The sequence below is a fragment of the Lissotriton vulgaris genome, chromosome 12 (assembly GCF_964263255.1).
Source record: "Lissotriton vulgaris chromosome 12, aLisVul1.2, whole genome shotgun sequence".
Classification (NCBI taxonomy): Eukaryota; Metazoa; Chordata; class Amphibia; order Caudata; family Salamandridae; genus Lissotriton; species Lissotriton vulgaris.
In genome coordinates, this window is record NC_141700.1 from 513,975,274 (window position 1) to 513,997,514 (window position 22,241).

Genomic DNA, 22,241 nt, shown 5'->3' on the forward strand with positions numbered 1-22,241 from the left:
GTCAGCTTCAAGAGGAGGGGGATGATCTACCACTGTGCTGGTAGCGAGATCAGGTGATCTTACAGGTGATTTAGCATAAGCAAGTGTCCCCAGAGAGGATCTCTTAATAGACGACAATTCTTTGGATAAACGTTTTTCAAGGAGGTTAATTTCAGTGTCAATGATAGTATTTGCCCTGATAAGAAATTTGTCCATACCTCCAGTTATGGAACCTCCAGCAAGCGAGGACTTACTCCGCGTTTCCCGAGCAGCCATGTGGACCAATAATGCGTGCAAGAGAATTACAACAAAAGTAAGAGGGGTGGCCCGGTCCGGTCACTGCTGGTTACGAACGGGCACAAACTGGCCCGCCCTTGGCCCGGGCTTCGCCCGGCGCCGTCCCGCGCACGTTCGGCGTACGCGGTTATGAGGTTGGTTTTATACGTGGGCAATGTGGGCGTGGCTACAGGGAGAGCGGGCCAGGTGACAACGATTGGCCTCGCAGGGACTCCTGGTAGTTGGAGTCCCTGCGGTCACGCTTGCAGCCCTGTGTGCTGCCACGAACCCCCTCAAAGGTCTAGGTGAAGCGGGACCCGCAGAGCGGGTCCGGCGAACTGTAGCGTTGGTCTCAGGAGGCACAGGAGACAACCCCAGCAATCACCGTCTGCAGGCGAAGGAGAAGGAGAACCCACCGATGCGGGATCAGGCGGCTGCTTTTACCACCGGTGCAATGTGGGTGTGGCTACAGGGAGAGCGGGCCAGGTGACAAAGATTGGCCTCGCAGGGACTCATGGTAGTTGGAGTCCCTGCCGTCACGCTCGCAGCCCTGTGTGCTGCCACGAACCCCCTCAAAGGTCCAGGTGAAGCGGGACCCGCGGAGCGGTTCCGGCGAACTGTAACGTTGGTCTCAGGAGGCACAGGAGACAATCCCAGCAATCACCGTCTGCAGGCGAAAGAGAAGTGTTTGCGGGGGGGGTCTGGAGGGAGAGTTTAAGAAAGTGTTCAAAGATCCTGTCTGGGAATATTCAAAGGCGTGATTTTAAGGTGGAGCAGTTGTTGAAGAAGCAGTTTCTTCTGCTTTTCTGCATTTACTTATTATTGTCTGTTTCATAATTAGTTTCCGATTGTTAGATTCTTGTTCTCCTCTTCCCCCCTCCCCATCTGCTTGGAAAATGATGTGGTTTTGATTGCAGTGCGCAGTCCCAGACCACAGTGTCGCAAACAACCAGGTCCCGTGTACCAGTGCTTCTTCTCTGAAACTGTTCTACAATTGTCCCTTCAGGCCCCCTGTAAGTTCCTAGTAAATGGTACATTGGTACCTAGGGCTTTGGGACTGAAGAGGGTCCCCAAGGGACCCCTCACCTAGGCCATGCACACTGCCACCACATCATGCATGGCCTGGTGCAGATAGAACAGTCAACATGGCACACTGCCTGTGGCCATGCACTGCCTAAGGTAAGTCCCCCCTCTAGCAGGCCTTACTGTCCTAAGGCAGGGTGCACTATATCACAAGTGTGGACATATCTGTATGAGCAGATATGCTCCTTCAATATTTGTCTTTTCTTAGACATTGTAAGTGCCAGGGAAGTCTTAGAGAGTAGGTGGGCTGAAAGCGCAACAACTCGAGTTACCCAGTACCATGATGGCTCTCTGAAACCAGTAGTGTTGATACCAAACTACTCTTAATAAACCCACAATGATGCCAGTGTGGGATTTATTGAGATTTACTCAAAGGGCACCTCAGTGGAGCCCCCTGAAAACCTGCCAACCCTGGTGTGGTCACAGACTGGCTTTAGGGAGCCTGCCACCACCAGATGTGTCTGAAACCCTGGGTCGAAAGCTCCCGCCCTCTGTGACCAGAAACAAAGCAAATCGTAGGTGGAGTTGTCGCACCTTCCCCAGGATGGGCACAGTGTTCGAGAGGGAAACTTCAAAGCCTGCCGCCTTTGTAATGCGAACCCGAACCTCTGCTGCTAGCAGCAAATGGTAGCCCCCCGTTTACTCCCCCACTTTGGGTAGAAAAACCAGCAGTAAAAATTAGGAAGAATAGTTAGTGTGCCTACCTCTGCTAGTGTTTGCTTTTTCGCCCTAAGTTGGCAGGGTATGCCCAGACGTGGGCCCCTTGCTCACCATGATTCAAGCTAGCTTGGCTGATTAAGGGCGTTACCCAGAAACTAGTCCCTGGATGCTGTTTCCGGTTCAGGGAAGACCTGGCTTGGCAGTTCGGGCTGGACTGTTACCATGAGGCACAGGGTCAGACTGATTTGCATATAGCTGGGTCTGAACTGAGGTGGCAAAGTGAACTAAAGAATGATGATGGATTCAACCCAGATCTGTGACGGGGGTGAGTGTCTGAAAAGTTTCAGCGCTCAGTCCATTATCTCCTTGTGATGGCCTACCTCTGCAAACTCCACCCCTGATGTGAAGGAGGCGAGGTGAAACACATCTTTCCGTCCCTGCCATCTTGAAGTTGGGGGGGATTCCTCCAATCAGGGCTAGGACTATGCCCCCCTCCCACAGGAGGGTGGCATAAATGAGGGTATAAACAAACCAGGTAAGGTGCCAGTTGATTGACTCTACCGGTCACTCCCTTAAAATGCCCCTAAATCTAGTATTAAGGTCGCTCCCTAGACCCTGAAATAAATTCCTACTGATCTAAGAAGTCTTGGCCCCAGCTTTACCGGCCTGTCTGCAGCTTTAATGACCCTGTGAAAAGAACGACCCCTGTCCTGCAGCCAGTTCCCTCCACAACACTGGGACAACTGCCTTCCTTAGAAGATGATCAGAACTCTTGAGGCCAGTGGCTCTGCCCACAAGAAAGCAACACAAAGGACTCTGGCGCACGCTGTATCCGCGATCCCTTACCACTCCCTCTGTACCAAACACATCTGTCCTGTATCCAGGTGGCCCACCGACCCAGAAAATGTTCCCCAGCGATTCAAAGTCCATTGTTGGCTGACCCCTCCTGGACTCCACGACGCAGCCTGCAGTGTAAATCCAAAGTCTCCCCCAACCGGCTCCAGTAAGAGAAACCTGACGTCAAAGGACACTCCAGCACCCAAAGACCCTGAGCCTTGAGGAGCACGACTCACGGTGTCCCTATGACCGACAGCATCCCAACTTACCTCTGCTGTTACGGATTTCCTTCGTGCAGCTTCCAGTTTGCCTGCAGCCAGGTTTCTAAGTAGTTTCTCTCTTGAATTGCATTCGGCTCACAACACCGTGTTTGCTCCCTGCATCTGGATGTCCCTGTGCTGGTGTTTGTTGCTGCCTTATGGGCCCCTGTGTTTGCCTAAACCTCCAAAGTTTGAGCCCTGCAACCGCTTTACTTACCTGCAAGCAGTGTCTTCGAGCACCCCCATTCTCCATTGGGTAACATTGATCCTGATCTTCAACTTTGACCTTTGCGCCCGGCGACCCCTGTGCTGCTGCTGGTGCATTGTTTGTGCTTACCCTCTGCTGACCCTGCAAACCCGAAGGCTTTGATTTAAAAGTTGTTCACTTGCCTGTAGTACTGCATTATTGTTTTCCTCCTTAGGTTAACATTGCAAAGAATGAAATTGCATTGTGTCCACTTTTGCAATAGAAAATAATTCCTATTTAAAGACACTTAACCTTTTTGTGAAGATCTTGGTCTTAAAATAAATCTGTAGCAAAGTTCATTTAAAAAAAAAGCGTGGATCTCCTTTTTGAGTCTTGTCCTTTATTGGTCATTGTGTGCACAACAAATGTCTTACACTCCTCTGTTAGGCCTAAGGCCCACGCTACCACAAATGGAGCTCTTTGGGTTTGCATCGAGCCCTGTACATGGCAGCTGTTCGGTGTTACATGTTCTGGCAACTTGTGATCCTAGAGGAGATATAGTAATGTGTTTGCTTCTCATTGGACCTGTTGCCAACCAACCTGCTTGTGGGTTTTTGTTTTGTCCTTGAATCTGCTTGAGGTGGTTTATCATTACTGTGTTGGGATCTGTTCTTGATCTGCAAACCTGTTTTGGGGCTTCAAGTATTAAGGGGGTGGTTAAATCTGTGCCTTTTCTTTTGCACAGCGTTGCAGTCTGCAAATTTAGTAACAGTGGCGACGATTGGCATGTGCTGGTGGGCGTGGCCAAAGACCTGATCCTCAATCCACGATCCGTTGCTGGTGGCTTCATCTACACCTATAAGCTTGTGGACGGGGAGAAGCTTGAGTTCTTGCACAAGGTGAGAGCTTCTGATGCATTGTTGTCTATTTCAAAGACACTATTGGACGATGGCGTCATCTGCATAATTGGTCTCAGACATTTGTAACATCAGTAGCGATTGGCTTAATACTGGTAGATCATTAGGCCCTCAAATAAGCTTGAATATTCTTTGGGTCAGGTAGATTTTGCTGTTGATGTGCAGCCTAACTCACTACCAGCCCAGGAACGTGTATGGCTTCTTGAATTGTGTCCTGTAAGTTTGCTATGCAACACCTCTTGCTGGCGAAGTGAATATCTTATTTTGCTGAATGCCATGGTTCACATTTAAAGGCAATTTTCATTAATGTCTACGAAACCAAACTCATCCGGACTTAAAAAATGTTGCCATCCTGTTTCCGTATCAGTTTTGTGACCTCATTAACATGAGAGCACTGTGTAATGAGAAGCATATTCATTGTAAAACCCTTTAAAATCCTTGCCGCCCACTGCCATCTATTACCTTTTATATTAGTTGCTTATGTTACACTAATGCTTCAGGTGTTACCCTCTCTGCCTTCCCATGCTTTAGGAAATGTAGTGCTGTGAGAAAGTGCCATCTTTCTTGCCTTGGTACACCCCCACTATTTTTGATGTGAGAGGTTTAGCCCACAAGGAAGACTATTTCTAGTTTGAAATAGTAACACATGTTCTATGAATAGTCAATTTCTAAATTATGTATAGAATTATAGTTGAACTTACATGCCTGAAACAGATAAAATACAGAAGGTAGGCTGAAGACAAATTCACATATGATGGGCCCCTTTTCTGCGGCAAACGTGTGACTCCTGGGGAACACCCCATGCATGGCAGAATTCCTTACATTTTTTACTCCCATCACAACACTTCTGCCTTTATACAAATGGAATCTTGATGAGCTAATGATTACCTCTTCACCTTCAAGGGGGAACTGAAACCAGCTTGCTTTGCAGCTCACTTTTCTACAGATCTTTCAATTCGCTCCTCTAGTCAGACCCCCCAGGATAATGCGGCATATATTCAAAAAATATGCGGCATAAGAAATAGTACCAGGGTGTTGGGTGCATGCTCAAGTCGACCTATGAGGACTGAACCAGGTAAGCAGCAATCTCTCACTTATTTGGATCAGCCACTGCGATTCTTCGCCCTATGGCCCTGAGGAAGAGGTGTCCTGCCTCACGGATCCAGGACTAGAAAAAGTGGTTCGGGGTTCTGCCCACCTCACCCTCCCGTACCTGAGCAGGAGACATCCAAGGATGAAAAAGTAGAAAAAAATGGTACTGAAGGGATCAATCCACTTTTAATTTTCCAACAAGAAACCATTATCTTGTGATTAACAAATTATACACAGGATGAGTATATATTAATTCATATACACATATATGAGCGGACAGCCAGAGAGGCACAACAAATAACTGTCTATATACAACAAATCAAATGTACATTATATACAAATATACAAAACATTTAAAATATCAAAAAACACTTCTCTGTACCCTCAAGACCAAAGGTATATAAAAAATATATATACACACCAATTTACATATGTACCTCCTCTTAAATTAGAGTAGAGTATACAACAAAATGGTAGTCCCAAAAACAAAGCACCAGGGGGTTAACACATCAACCCGGCCTACATTTGTGTTGGTGCGCCTATGAAAAAATCAAATCTTTCTTGAATTTTAACAGGGGACTCCGTTCAAAGCAAGAGGTGTCGACGCAGTCGCGTTTCAGCCAGATGATATAGGCTTCATCAGGACATGGGTACTCTAGTAACAACAAATACATATATTATCCTCTTTCATACCTAAACAAGACAACACATTATATTACAGCTGCAAAAATTAAAACCGCTCCTCCACATATGTGGAAATGCAGTGTCACTAGATGATTCCATCAAGGGAGGGAAAACGAAATCGATAGTCCAGACCCAACTAGGGATAGCTCCAGGAACAAAAAATAATAAAGTAAATATTAATAGTATAGGAGACTATCAAAAAAAGAAGGGAAGAACCACAGCCACACCTCTGTGGGTGAACAGCACAACCATGTGACAGTCGAACAAACTAGGAACAAAGAGTTTTTCCACCTTATATCCCAGATTGTATGAGTGTATATACATGCCAAGTAGTATAAAACACATTGTGTCAGATATAAATACCTAATCTTCACGGCCCTGGCACAACCTAGGGCAAGTATCGTCGGCCAACCCACACAACCACTCAAGAGGGTGGGGTAGGTGCCACCGTCTCGGCTCAAGTCTCAAGGACTCTACATGAAGAAAACATATAGAGAGGCTAATCAGTCACAGGAGCAGATCCACCACGGGGGAAGTGGCCACATAGCAGCCATCTCTATCAGCAGGCTATCTAAAACCAGTACTGGCAAACATACCTTATATCTTCACTGTGCCCGCCCAGATAGATATACAATATATATCAGAAGTGGCTCAAGTCTCACGATCTTCCTACCACCATGTTGGGTCCCAGGAGAAGGAAGAAGAGAGGAACAACACATCATAAGTCACTCAAACCTCTTATCTCAATTGCCCTCCACCCGTGTTCACACGGCACTGAGTAAAGGTGCACACATGTAAAACTACACATATCTAAAGTCTACACTACGTGCGTACACCCACCATTACAAACATAGCCAGATATTAACTATACAAATAGAGGAAGTCCGCTAGTCCAATGCAGATCTAAATCAGGGAGACGGATTGGCTCTAAATACCCATAAATCACGTGCCACCCAAACTCCGAGACTTACACTCTCAAAACTACATATCGGCTAGATAACAACACCTACATCCCCACCCTCAAAGGAAGAAAAACGAGGGAGCCATATCTGCCTATCACCCCACTGTCAAACCTACCCCACTCCTCAGAAATCTACTTATTTAGCAAGTAATAGGACTCGGCTGCCAGCGCAGTGAGCTCTCAAAATTACGCGGAGAGAGGGAAAGAAGTACCTTAAATGTCCAACAGGTTCGGCGACACGTTAAAACGGTGTTCGCTGCAGCGTCTCTCCAGTAAATTCACCCGAGTGTTTGAAGGCGGCCAGACAACACGCATTCAAATGAGGCGTGTCCTACGTCAGACGGTGCGTCCATCCCGCAGACTACACTAAAAAGGGACTACTGATCCCCAAGCGATCCCTAGGTCCGTTTACTCGGAGTTAGAGCACATCTACCGACATAAGACGGACATGTAGGAAGGTACCTCCTGACTATGGTTGCCCCCAACTTTTTGCCCTGTGTTTTAGCTGGTTTTGGACATAGTCGACCTGGGACCCTGCCAATCAGGACCCCAGGCCTACTGCTCTCTCTTTAAAATGGATTCCATGTACCCTAGGTACATTTCCAATTGGTACTGGGCCACCCTATCAGACCCTGTAACTCAGGGCATAGGTGTACCCAGGGCTGCCAGGGGCTGCAGCATGTATTATGCCACCCCTGGCTGGCCTCCTAAATTTGACACAACTGGCTGCATGACAGCTGGGGCAAAGTCGTGTAATCACCCTTTGCTGTAGGTGTAGTATACCTATACCTAACCCTAAAATGGACACACAGATTCCTATCAGTCACTCCTATGGCAGGCCTTGACAATCCTGAAGGCAGAGTGCTTGGAATCGTGTGAGATGGTGCTCTGGCATGAGCTGAGCCTGTCTGCAGCTTGCGGAATCAAGTCCTAATAGCTGTTCCATGATATCGCATACCATATACTCTTAAGTGCATTATAATCCTCGCGGTTAAATGCTATCTTTGGTATTGCTTTATCAAAACATGTCGAGTAAGGTGTCATACGAATTGGAATACTAACCCCTCGCCAATTCTGGCGACGGGGTTAGCATTCCACCCTTCTAGAGGGACACGACATGTATGTAACTGTGAACCCCGGTTAAAGTTAACTGAAGCCTCAGCTCCACAAAATGGATGCTGCCACCACAGACACGAGTCTGACCCCCTACAGCTGGGAGTCCTTCCAGCGAGGGGAGCCTGGACAAAGGGTTTCCTGTCAGGGGCGGTGCTAGCACCGTCCCAGACATGGTTTTGTGTATCCTGGGTAGGCAGGGCTTTACAGGAAGGTGACTGCTGAGTGGCACCCCGGTGCTCACTACGCATAGGCCGGTCTGAACCAGTTCCAGGGGCACACCAGCCCCTGGCCTGGGGAAGTCCGGCATGGCTGAGGGGTGTAACCACCCCCCACCTAGTCCCACCCATAGGCAGGACCTAGTCACCGGGTCAGCCCCCTTTTTTAGTATAAAGATGGGAGCGGGCCCCCTGTTAAAATTAGATCATCTTTGGAATCAAGATACCACTTTCTTCGAAAGGACTTCACGATTTCTTCTTCAAGATTCTCCCTTGTGGCTAAGGAGTAGTCACCCTGCATCCGCAGGCACCATCCTAAAGAACACTGCGGCCTGCTGCAAGTCCTTCATCACGAATCCGACGACCCAGCACGACGAGACCCGGCTTCCCTGGCACCTCTGACCTCTACTCACCTCTACAGCAAAGCTGAGAACCGTGAGTGCGACGAGACCTCAAGGGACCGACGATCGCCAAGACTGCACGACATCTTTATTGCAAGCCCACCGAGTCTTCCACTGGTGAGTGCTTTGGGGTCCGAGAAGCCCCAACCCTGCGCAGCTCCAGCACCCAAGATCAGCCTCCCTGCATCTCCACGATCGGCGTGGGGCCCTTCTGCTGTTTGCTGTGCACCGCGTTGTTTGGCTACTAGCCGGCTGGCTTGTGGCCTTCTGAACGACGCCCGACGACAACTCTTCTGCTGGTCTGGTTGCTCCAGGCTGGCCCTTGCTTCCTTCTTCAAGAGAGGCACCCCGGACCCTCCTGGTCCACTCCAGACGCCATTTTAGGTCCACCGCGTGGGCTTGAATTTGCCAAGGCTTTGTTGCCCAATCCTGGGTCCAGCGACGCCGACAGCTTCTATCTTCGTGGGACAGCTCGATCCTCCATCCTGGTCGCCGACAACGCCTCCTGGTCCGTGAGATCTTCGAGTCAAGCGTCACCCACTCACCTTGTCGAGGTGGCTACCATCCGGTGCCCTCCTGGTGCCCACTGACTACTGGCTAGTAGTCTCGAACTTGGTCCCCTCTGCTTTCAGGTGTCATCTATCTTCGAGATCCAGGCTTGGATCCAACTGAACTTTCTTCACTGGTCACCGGCCAGCATCTTTTCTTCCGGCTCCTGGTCCGTCTACGAGGATTCCCGACGTCTTTTCAGACCTATGCAGCTGCAGCCCCTGGGCTAGGTAACTTCGGCATTTCGGTGCCCCAGCATAGCCTCACTATCCAAGGGTCAGAATCTACTTTCGTTTTCTCCCTACCAGGTCGGGCTCGCCCGAGAACACTAACTTTCTATTTCCTAGCTACCATAGACTTTTGTCCCGCATCTCGCGTGAGAGTGCACACACTGCACCCGAGTCCCCTAGGCCTCCTAGACGTAATCTAACGATTCCCTAGTCAAGTCCTAGCGATTCCAAAAGCTATTAGTACTGTACTTACCTGCTAGGAATTTCGCATTCCACTTTCAGAGTATATGGTTTTCCGTGCCCCTCGGGCATTTGTATATACTGTGCTAACTTAAGTATTTTTGTAAGAGTTTTGGTTTGTGCTTAGTACCCTGTCCTCATAAAGAGTACAGGGCTGTTGTGATCTTTAAATAAATAACTGTTTATTTTCATAACACTTGTGTGGTGTCCTTTCACTTGGTATTCAAGGGGTATATGTGTGGTAAACGGCTGGCTTAACGCGCCCTCTCGAGTCTTTAGCCTTAGACTGCTCGTATCCACGCTACTAGGATAGCTGGTCTATAAGGTTGACTTACAACCAATCATCAATAAGGGTTGCTGGACTGATACATAGTGTTCACTAGAATAGTGAGCACTGCATATCAGGCCACCTTCTCACATTGGTGAGCAGCGGTTGGGATTTGAGCTTGCTGTTGTTTTACCACACGTATCCTAAGAATATCTTGTTGAAAGATCACATAAGTACTGTTAGGTACATATAACTAAAGCTTAGAATACTCTGAGTTCTACTGAACCAGCTGTTGTAGCTCCTCAAGGCTTAGCACACCTTGGCTGCAACTCTTAGCAAGGGATCAGTAGGTAAACACATAGTGTAGGTAGGTGCATCACTTACACCACACTAGAAACAGCATGTCAGACAAAGGAGGAAACTCTGAGTATCCCCTTGTGTCAGTGGACCCTCCACAGGTCCCTTCTAAATATGCTGCTCTTAGCTTCCATGAGATGAGACAAGTGTGTACTCTCAGGAAACTAAAACAGGGGTCTAACCCCACCACTTCCTTTCTGATTGGTCTCCTAGAGGCTTATGATGCCAGTAGGGCTGGTAACCCAGACCCTTCTAATCCAGATGGAAGTTTGCCCTCCTTACAGGGTCCCTTTGATATCCATCCCCTCCTTGAGGCAGATGTTGCTGAGGATGAGGATGAGTTATCAGGGGGTGAGGCAGATAAGGGACAGGTAGAAGTCAGCAGACTAAGCAGGTCCAACTTAAGCAGACATGAGCTTGGTACTGGGGGACCCCTGGGCCCACTCTCAGGTCAGCTTAACATTGGGAATGGACGAGTTAGGTCTCTATCAAGAGGCTCCAGCAGATCCTTTCGAACCAATGGCTCTCTCAACTCTTCTCACAGAGGAATGTCTTCCCCTAAGAGGAGAGTGTATGAAGCTGAAGAAAGGGCAGTCAAACTGAGGATTGAAAGGGAAGAACTTGCCCTGGCCAAAGAGAGACTTGCCTTTGCTAGAGAGCAACAATTGAGTGGGACAGTTCCCACTGGTGGCAGCAATAAACCTAGCAATAGGGAAAGGAGTTTTGATACAAAGCACCTGAATAAGATAGTGCCCCCCTTTAAAGAAGGGGATGACATCCACAAATGGATTACTGCTTTGGAGAGAGCCTGCACTGTGCAGGGTGTTCCCCAAAGTCAGTGGGCAGCTATCTTGTGGCTCTCCTTTGATGGTAAAGGTAGAGATAAGCTCCTCACCACAAGGGTGGAGGATGCTAACAATTACCAAGTCTTGAAAAATGTACTGGTTGATGGGTTTGGTTTAACCACTGAACAATACAGGATGCTGTTCAGAGACACCCAGAAAACTCAGTCTCAAGATTGGACTGACTTTGTTGATTGTGCCACTAAGGCTTTTGAAGGCTGGCTACTGGGTAGTAAGGTTACTGATTTCAAAGGATTGTATAATCTAATTATGAGGGAGCAAATCTTAAATAATTGTCAGAACCAGCTATTACATCAGCACCTGGTAGACTCTGAGTTGACCTCTCCACAGGAATTGGGTAAGAGGGCAGACAAATGGGTCAGAACCAGGGTTAGGCCTAAAAACCAGGGTGGTGACCAGAAAAAGGAATCAACCAAGCCTCAAGAGAAGGGTGGGGATAAATCCACAGAGAAGACTTTCCAAGGGCCCCAAAATTCCAACAAGGGTGGTGGGTCCCAGAACACTCCTTCAGAGCAAAAGAAACCTTATTGTCATACCTGTAAACAGGTGGGCCATTACAAAAGTGATGCCAGTTGCCCTAAAAATGGCAATAAGGGAAATGTACCCCCAGGTAATACTCCTAAACCTCCTGTTACCACTAGTGGTAATCCCCCAGGTGGTGGGAGTGCCCCCAAGAATGTGGTGGGCATTACTTTGGGCAATCAGGAGGACTATGGCTTAGCCAGGTTCCCTGACCACACTCTTGTCTGTGAGACTGGCATGGGGTTTGCCAACTTCACTACTGGACCCCACATTTTGGGCAAGTATAGACAAGAAGTTTTAGTGAATGGTCAGAAAGTTGAGGCATTCAGAGACACAGGGGCCAGCCTCACCATGGTGAGTGACCATCTGGTCCCCTCTGCTCAACTGACCCCTGGTTTTACTTATCAGGTGACAGACATTCATGGAATGAAGAGAAGGCATCCCATGGCAGTAGTCAAGCTCAGCTGGGGTAATGTCACAGGGCCCATGAGAGTGGCAGTGACAGATAACCTACCTGTAGATTGCTTACTGGGGAATGACCTAGAACTCTCAGCATGGGCTGAGGTGGAACAAGAAACTCATTCCAGAATGATAGGCCTATCCAGACAGGTTAGTGGGGCAGTAATAGCTACAGCCCCAGTCCAAGCACCATTCCTCCCTGAAAAGGTTGGAAGGGCAGTGGTAGCCCCTGCCCAGGCTCAGACAGACTTTCCAGAGCAGGATAGGAGGGCTGTGACAGTCACAGCCCAAACACAGACTGAGTGCCCTCCTGACAAGGTGGGCAAGGTTGAAATGGTCTCAGCCTCTACTCAGACAGATAGTGAGGTTGTGAAGCCTGAAACAATGGATCACTCCACTCAAACAGAGAGCATTGAGGAGGAAGAAGAGTATTCCCCCTCCCAGACACTAGGTGAGAGCCAGCCTCCTCAGGGAACTGACTCTACCCCTGTTGAAGGAGCTGCCCCAGAGGTAGTCAGGCCTAGCCTGGCAGAGCCCCTGATGGCAGTGGACCCTTCCCAGGTGGGACCCAGTCTGGAGCAGGTAACCTGCACCTCTCTACCCTGCCTCAGTCAGCCCAGGGCTGAAGAGACCAGGGAGGCCAGTGGTGGACCCCAAAGGGCCCCCTGTCCAAAAGAACCCCTTAATCCGCAGATTAGGATCACTGAAGCTGGTAAACCTAGCCAAGTGAAAATAGAGCAGACTCCTGAGGGATCCCCCTTAAAAGTAGTTAGGGAACTCCCACAGCTGGACACTGTTGGGCACAGCCAAACATGGGGCCTAAAAACCCCAGACCTGACCTGTCCCTCCAGTAAGCCAAACAGAGGGACTCAGCCTCCAGCTTTAGGTAGCCAGAGGCTGACCCTGAGAGCTCAGTGCATCTCAGCTAAAGAAAGAAAGGCACACATGATGAATGGTGATTGGAGGAAGTTGAGCCCAAAGGTAGAGGAGCCTCACTTCAGTACTCCATCCCAGCATCAGCCTTCTTCTTTCCCAAGACACACCAGAGACAGAGATTCCCTATGGTGGAGACCCTCAGATACCCTTAGGGTGAGGGGTTGCCTAGTGGACCATGACACAGGGGGAAACCAAGCCAGATCTGGTCCTTCCTTATATGGCCACTTAGGTAATAGAGGCTTACCTGGACAAGGATAGCCTTATCTCCTTTCGTTTGGGGGGGGGTTGTGTAGGAAGGTACCTCCTGACTATGGTTGCCCCCAACTTTTTGCCCTGTGTTTTAGCTGGTTTTGGACATAGTCGACCTGGGACCCTGCCAATCAGGACCCCAGGCCTACTGCTCTCTCTTTAAAATGGATTCCATGTACCCTAGGTACATTTCCAATTGGTACTGGGCCACCCTATCAGACCCTGTAACTCAGGGCATAGGTGTACCCAGGGCTGCCAGGGGCTGCAGCATGTATTATGCCACCCCTGGCTGGCCTCCTAAATTTGACACAACTGGCTGCATGACAGCTGGGGCAAAGTCGTGTAATCACCCTTTGCTGTAGGTGTAGTATACCTATACCTAACCCTAAAATGGACACACAGATTCCTATCAGTCACTCCTATGGCAGGCCTTGACAATCCTGAAGGCAGAGTGCTTGGAATCGTGTGAGATGGTGCTCTGGCATGAGCTGAGCCTGTCTGCAGCTTGCGGAATCAAGTCCTAATAGCTGTTCCATGATATCGCATACCATATACTCTTAAGTGCATTATAATCCTCGCGGTTAAATGCTATCTTTGGTATTGCTTTATCAAAACATGTCGAGTAAGGTGTCATACGAATTGGAATACTAACCCCTCGCCAATTCTGGCGACGGGGTTAGCATTCCACCCTTCTAGAGGGACACGACATGTATGTAACTGTGAACCCCGGTTAAAGTTAACTGAAGCCTCAGCTCCACAAAATGGATGCTGCCACCACAGACACGAGTCTGACCCCCTACAGCTGGGAGTCCTTCCAGCGAGGGGAGCCTGGACAAAGGGTTTCCTGTCAGGGGCGGTGCTAGCACCGTCCCAGACATGGTTTTGTGTATCCTGGGTAGGCAGGGCTTTACAGGAAGGTGACTGCTGAGTGGCACCCCGGTGCTCACTACGCATAGGCCGGTCTGAACCAGTTCCAGGGGCACACCAGCCCCTGGCCTGGGGAAGTCCGGCATGGCTGAGGGGTGTAACCACCCCCCACCTAGTCCCACCCATAGGCAGGACCTAGTCACCGGGTCAGCCCCCTTTTTTAGTATAAAGATGGGAGCGGGCCCCCTGTTAAAATTAGATCATCTTTGGAATCAAGATACCACTTTCTTCGAAAGGACTTCACGATTTCTTCTTCAAGATTCTCCCTTGTGGCTAAGGAGTAGTCACCCTGCATCCGCAGGCACCATCCTAAAGAACACTGCGGCCTGCTGCAAGTCCTTCATCACGAATCCGACGACCCAGCACGACGAGACCCGGCTTCCCTGGCACCTCTGACCTCTACTCACCTCTACAGCAAAGCTGAGAACCGTGAGTGCGACGAGACCTCAAGGGACCGACGATCGCCAAGACTGCACGACATCTTTATTGCAAGCCCACCGAGTCTTCCACTGGTGAGTGCTTTGGGGTCCGAGAAGCCCCAACCCTGCGCAGCTCCAGCACCCAAGATCAGCCTCCCTGCATCTCCACGATCGGCGTGGGGCCCTTCTGCTGTTTGCTGTGCACCGCGTTGTTTGGCTACTAGCCGGCTGGCTTGTGGCCTTCTGAACGACGCCCGACGACAACTCTTCTGCTGGTCTGGTTGCTCCAGGCTGGCCCTTGCTTCCTTCTTCAAGAGAGGCACCCCGGACCCTCCTGGTCCACTCCAGACGCCATTTTAGGTCCACCGCGTGGGCTTGAATTTGCCAAGGCTTTGTTGCCCAATCCTGGGTCCAGCGACGCCGACAGCTTCTATCTTCGTGGGACAGCTCGATCCTCCATCCTGGTCGCCGACAACGCCTCCTGGTCCGTGAGATCTTCGAGTCAAGCGTCACCCACTCACCTTGTCGAGGTGGCTACCATCCGGTGCCCTCCTGGTGCCCACTGACTACTGGCTAGTAGTCTCGAACTTGGTCCCCTCTGCTTTCAGGTGTCATCTATCTTCGAGATCCAGGCTTGGATCCAACTGAACTTTCTTCACTGGTCACCGGCCAGCATCTTTTCTTCCGGCTCCTGGTCCGTCTACGAGGATTCCCGACGTCTTTTCAGACCTATGCAGCTGCAGCCCCTGGGCTAGGTAACTTCGGCATTTCGGTGCCCCAGCATAGCCTCACTATCCAAGGGTCAGAATCTACTTTCGTTTTCTCCCTACCAGGTCGGGCTCGCCCGAGAACACTAACTTTCTATTTCCTAGCTACCATAGACTTTTGTCCCGCATCTCGCGTGAGAGTGCACACACTGCACCCGAGTCCCCTAGGCCTCCTAGACGTAATCTAACGATTCCCTAGTCAAGTCCTAGCGATTCCAAAAGCTATTAGTACTGTACTTACCTGCTAGGAATTTCGCATTCCACTTTCAGAGTATATGGTTTTCCGTGCCCCTCGGGCATTTGTATATACTGTGCTAACTTAAGTATTTTTGTAAGAGTTTTGGTTTGTGCTTAGTACCCTGTCCTCATAAAGAGTACAGGGCTGTTGTGATCTTTAAATAAATAACTGTTTATTTTCATAACACTTGTGTGGTGTCCTTTCACTTGGTATTCAAGGGGTATATGTGTGGTAAACGGCTGGCTTAACGCGCCCTCTCGAGTCTTTAGCCTTAGACTGCTCGTATCCACGCTACTAGGATAGCTGGTCTATAAGGTTGACTTACAACCAATCATCAATAAGGGTTGCTGGACTGATACATAGTGTTCACTAGAATAGTGAGCACTGCATATCAGGCCACCTTCTCACATTGGTGAGCAGCGGTTGGGATTTGAGCTTGCTGTTGTTTTACCACACGTATCCTAAGAATATCTTGTTGAAAGATCACATAAGTACTGTTAGGTACATATAACTAAAGCTTAGAATACTCTGAGTTCTACTGAACCAGCTGTTGTAGCTCCTCAAGGCTTAGCACACCTTGGCTGCAACTCTTAGCAAGGGATCAGTAGGTAAACACATAGTGTAGGTAGGTGCATCACTTACACCACACTAGAAACAGCATGTCAGACAAAGGAGGAAACTCTGAGTATCCCCTTGTGTCAGTGGACCCTCCACAGGTCCCTTCTAAATATGCTGCTCTTAGCTTCCATGAGATGAGACAAGTGTGTACTCTCAGGAAACTAAAACAGGGGTCTAACCCCACCACTTCCTTTCTGATTGGTCTCCTAGAGGCTTATGATGCCAGTAGGGCTGGTAACCCAGACCCTTCTAATCCAGATGGAAGTTTGCCCTCCTTACAGGGTCCCTTTGATATCCATCCCCTCCTTGAGGCAGATGTTGCTGAGGATGAGGATGAGTTATCAGGGGGTGAGGCAGATAAGGGACAGGTAGAAGTCAGCAGACTAAGCAGGTCCAACTTAAGCAGACATGAGCTTGGTACTGGGGGACCCCTGGGCCCACTCTCAGGTCAGCTTAACATTGGGAATGGACGAGTTAGGTCTCTATCAAGAGGCTCCAGCAGATCCTTTCGAACCAATGGCTCTCTCAACTCTTCTCACAGAGGAATGTCTTCCCCTAAGAGGAGAGTGTATGAAGCTGAAGAAAGGGCAGTCAAACTGAGGATTGAAAGGGAAGAACTTGCCCTGGCCAAAGAGAGACTTGCCTTTGCTAGAGAGCAACAATTGAGTGGGACAGTTCCCACTGGTGGCAGCAATAAACCTAGCAATAGGGAAAGGAGTTTTGATACAAAGCACCTGAATAAGATAGTGCCCCCCTTTAAAGAAGGGGATGACATCCACAAATGGATTACTGCTTTGGAGAGAGCCTGCACTGTGCAGGGTGTTCCCCAAAGTCAGTGGGCAGCTATCTTGTGGCTCTCCTTTGATGGTAAAGGTAGAGATAAGCTCCTCACCACAAGGGTGGAGGATGCTAACAATTACCAAGTCTTGAAAAATGTACTGGTTGATGGGTTTGGTTTAACCACTGAACAATACAGGATGCTGTTCAGAGACACCCAGAAAACTCAGTCTCAAGATTGGACTGACTTTGTTGATTGTGCCACTAAGGCTTTTGAAGGCTGGCTACTGGGTAGTAAGGTTACTGATTTCAAAGGATTGTATAATCTAATTATGAGGGAGCAAATCTTAAATAATTGTCAGAACCAGCTATTACATCAGCACCTGGTAGACTCTGAGTTGACCTCTCCACAGGAATTGGGTAAGAGGGCAGACAAATGGGTCAGAACCAGGGTTAGGCCTAAAAACCAGGGTGGTGACCAGAAAAAGGAATCAACCAAGCCTCAAGAGAAGGGTGGGGATAAATCCACAGAGAAGACTTTCCAAGGGCCCCAAAATTCCAACAAGGGTGGTGGGTCCCAGAACACTCCTTCAGAGCAAAAGAAACCTTATTGTCATACCTGTAAACAGGTGGGCCATTACAAAAGTGATGCCAGTTGCCCTAAAAATGGCAATAAGGGAAATGTACCCCCAGGTAATACTCCTAAACCTCCTGTTACCACTAGTGGTAATCCCCCAGGTGGTGGGAGTGCCCCCAAGAATGTGGTGGGCATTACTTTGGGCAATCAGGAGGACTATGGCTTAGCCAGGTTCCCTGACCACACTCTTGTCTGTGAGACTGGCATGGGGTTTGCCAACTTCACTACTGGACCCCACATTTTGGGCAAGTATAGACAAGAAGTTTTAGTGAATGGTCAGAAAGTTGAGGCATTCAGAGACACAGGGGCCAGCCTCACCATGGTGAGTGACCATCTGGTCCCCTCTGCTCAACTGACCCCTGGTTTTACTTATCAGGTGACAGACATTCATGGAATGAAGAGAAGGCATCCCATGGCAGTAGTCAAGCTCAGCTGGGGTAATGTCACAGGGCCCATGAGAGTGGCAGTGACAGATAACCTACCTGTAGATTGCTTACTGGGGAATGACCTAGAACTCTCAGCATGGGCTGAGGTGGAACAAGAAACTCATTCCAGAATGATAGGCCTATCCAGACAGGTTAGTGGGGCAGTAATAGCTACAGCCCCAGTCCAAGCACCATTCCTCCCTGAAAAGGTTGGAAGGGCAGTGGTAGCCCCTGCCCAGGCTCAGACAGACTTTCCAGAGCAGGATAGGAGGGCTGTGACAGTCACAGCCCAAACACAGACTGAGTGCCCTCCTGACAAGGTGGGCAAGGTTGAAATGGTCTCAGCCTCTACTCAGACAGATAGTGAGGTTGTGAAGCCTGAAACAATGGATCACTCCACTCAAACAGAGAGCATTGAGGAGGAAGAAGAGTATTCCCCCTCCCAGACACTAGGTGAGAGCCAGCCTCCTCAGGGAACTGACTCTACCCCTGTTGAAGGAGCTGCCCCAGAGGTAGTCAGGCCTAGCCTGGCAGAGCCCCTGATGGCAGTGGACCCTTCCCAGGTGGGACCCAGTCTGGAGCAGGTAACCAGCACCTCTCTACCCTGCCTCAGTCAGCCCAGGGCTGAAGAGACCAGGGAGGCCAGTGGTGGACCCCAAAGGGCCCCCTGTCCAAAAGAACCCCTTAATCCGCAGATTAGGATCACTGAAGCTGGTAAACCTAGCCAAGTGAAAATAGAGCAGACTCCTGAGGGATCCCCCTTAAAAGTAGTTAGGGAACTCCCACAGCTGGACACTGTTGGGCACAGCCAAACATGGGGCCTAAAAACCCCAGACCTGACCTGTCCCTCCAGTAAGCCAAACAGAGGGACTCAGCCTCCAGCTTTAGGTAGCCAGAGGCTGACCCTGAGAGCTCAGTGCATCTCAGCTAAAGAAAGAAAGGCACACATGATGAATGGTGATTGGAGGAAGTTGAGCCCAAAGGTAGAGGAGCCTCACTTCAGTACTCCATCCCAGCATCAGCCTTCTTCTTTCCCAAGACACACCAGAGACAGAGATTCCCTATGGTGGAGACCCTCAGATACCCTTAGGGTGAGGGGTTGCCTAGTGGACCATGACACAGGGGGAAACCAAGCCAGATCTGGTCCTTCCTTATATGGCCACTTAGGTAATAGAGGCTTACCTGGACAAGGATAGCCTTATCTCCTTTCGTTTGGGGGGGGGTTGTGTAGGAAGGTACCTCCTGACTATGGTTGCCCCCAACTTTTTGCCCTGTGTTTTAGCTGGTTTTGGACATAGTCGACCTGGGACCCTGCCAATCAGGACCCCAGGCCTACTGCTCTCTCTTTAAAATGGATTCCATGTACCCTAGGTACATTTCCAATTGGTACTGGGCCACCCTATCAGACCCTGTAACTCAGGGCATAGGTGTACCCAGGGCTGCCAGGGGCTGCAGCATGTATTATGCCACCCCTGGCTGGCCTCCTAAATTTGACACAACTGGCTGCATGACAGCTGGGGCAAAGTCGTGTAATCACCCTTTGCTGTAGGTGTAGTATACCTATACCTAACCCTAAAATGGACACACAGATTCCTATCAGTCACTCCTATGGCAGGCCTTGACAATCCTGAAGGCAGAGTGCTTGGAATCGTGTGAGATGGTGCTCTGGCATGAGCTGAGCCTGTCTGCAGCTTGCGGAATCAAGTCCTAATAGCTGTTCCATGATATCGCATACCATATACTCTTAAGTGCATTATAATCCTCGCGGTTAAATGCTATCTTTGGTATTGCTTTATCAAAACATGTCGAGTAAGGTGTCATACGAATTGGAATACTAACCCCTCGCCAATTCTGGCGACGGGGTTAGCATTCCACCCTTCTAGAGGGACACGACATGTATGTAACTGTGAACCCCGGTTAAAGTTAACTGAAGCCTCAGCTCCACAAAATGGATGCTGCCACCACAGACACGAGTCTGACCCCCTACAGCTGGGAGTCCTTCCAGCGAGGGGAGCCTGGACAAAGGGTTTCCTGTCAGGGGCGGTGCTAGCACCGTCCCAGACATGGTTTTGTGTATCCTGGGTAGGCAGGGCTTTACAGGAAGGTGACTGCTGAGTGGCACCCCGGTGCTCACTACGCATAGGCCGGTCTGAACCAGTTCCAGGGGCACACCAGCCCCTGGCCTGGGGAAGTCCGGCATGGCTGAGGGGTGTAACCACCCCCCACCTAGTCCCACCCATAGGCAGGACCTAGTCACCGGGTCAGCCCCCTTTTTTAGTATAAAGATGGGAGCGGGCCCCCTGTTAAAATTAGATCATCTTTGGAATCAAGATACCACTTTCTTCGAAAGGACTTCACGATTTCTTCTTCAAGATTCTCCCTTGTGGCTAAGGAGTAGTCACCCTGCATCCGCAGGCACCATCCTAAAGAACACTGCGGCCTGCTGCAAGTCCTTCATCACGAATCCGACGACCCAGCACGACGAGACCCGGCTTCCCTGGCACCTCTGACCTCTACTCACCTCTACAGCAAAGCTGAGAACCGTGAGTGCGACGAGACCTCAAGGGACCGACGATCGCCAAGACTGCACGACATCTTTATTGCAAGCCCACCGAGTCTTCCACTGGTGAGTGCTTTGGGGTCCGAGAAGCCCCAACCCTGCGCAGCTCCAGCACCCAAGATCAGCCTCCCTGCATCTCCACGATCGGCGTGGGGCCCTTCTGCTGTTTGCTGTGCACCGCGTTGTTTGGCTACTAGCCGGCTGGCTTGTGGCCTTCTGAACGACGCCCGACGACAACTCTTCTGCTGGTCTGGTTGCTCCAGGCTGGCCCTTGCTTCCTTCTTCAAGAGAGGCACCCCGGACCCTCCTGGTCCACTCCAGACGCCATTTTAGGTCCACCGCGTGGGCTTGAATTTGCCAAGGCTTTGTTGCCCAATCCTGGGTCCAGCGACGCCGACAGCTTCTATCTTCGTGGGACAGCTCGATCCTCCATCCTGGTCGCCGACAACGCCTCCTGGTCCGTGAGATCTTCGAGTCAAGCGTCACCCACTCACCTTGTCGAGGTGGCTACCATCCGGTGCCCTCCTGGTGCCCACTGACTACTGGCTAGTAGTCTCGAACTTGGTCCCCTCTGCTTTCAGGTGTCATCTATCTTCGAGATCCAGGCTTGGATCCAACTGAACTTTCTTCACTGGTCACCGGCCAGCATCTTTTCTTCCGGCTCCTGGTCCGTCTACGAGGATTCCCGACGTCTTTTCAGACCTATGCAGCTGCAGCCCCTGGGCTAGGTAACTTCGGCATTTCGGTGCCCCAGCATAGCCTCACTATCCAAGGGTCAGAATCTACTTTCGTTTTCTCCCTACCAGGTCGGGCTCGCCCGAGAACACTAACTTTCTATTTCCTAGCTACCATAGACTTTTGTCCCGCATCTCGCGTGAGAGTGCACACACTGCACCCGAGTCCCCTAGGCCTCCTAGACGTAATCTAACGATTCCCTAGTCAAGTCCTAGCGATTCCAAAAGCTATTAGTACTGTACTTACCTGCTAGGAATTTCGCATTCCACTTTCAGAGTATATGGTTTTCCGTGCCCCTCGGGCATTTGTATATACTGTGCTAACTTAAGTATTTTTGTAAGAGTTTTGGTTTGTGCTTAGTACCCTGTCCTCATAAAGAGTACAGGGCTGTTGTGATCTTTAAATAAATAACTGTTTATTTTCATAACACTTGTGTGGTGTCCTTTCACTTGGTATTCAAGGGGTATATGTGTGGTAAACGGCTGGCTTAACGCGCCCTCTCGAGTCTTTAGCCTTAGACTGCTCGTATCCACGCTACTAGGATAGCTGGTCTATAAGGTTGACTTACAACCAATCATCAATAAGGGTTGCTGGACTGATACATAGTGTTCACTAGAATAGTGAGCACTGCATATCAGGCCACCTTCTCACAGGACACACGAGCTATAATAATTTTAAAAGACAGGCCAATCTCAATCAAGCGTGCAAAAAGGCACAAACCAATATTAAGTGCAAAAAATGTAAGAATAGAAAATAAATAATAAATAAGCGTAAAAGAACAGATAAACAAGAGAAGC

At 49.7% G+C, this 22,241-nt stretch overlaps 1 protein-coding gene across 2 annotated transcripts in view; it reads left to right on the plus strand.

The window, feature by feature from the left end:
• SF3B3 (splicing factor 3b subunit 3) overlaps positions 1 to 22,241 on the plus strand; it is a 274,045-nt gene that overhangs the window by 173,143 nt on the left and 78,661 nt on the right. For both annotated transcript variants that reach the window (XM_086945281.1, XM_086945280.1), the window contains exon 20: positions 4,028 to 4,181. In XM_086945281.1, coding sequence (XP_086801407.1) covers positions 4,028 to 4,181 — 154 coding nt within the window. The remainder of the gene's footprint in view (positions 1 to 4,027; positions 4,182 to 22,241) is intronic.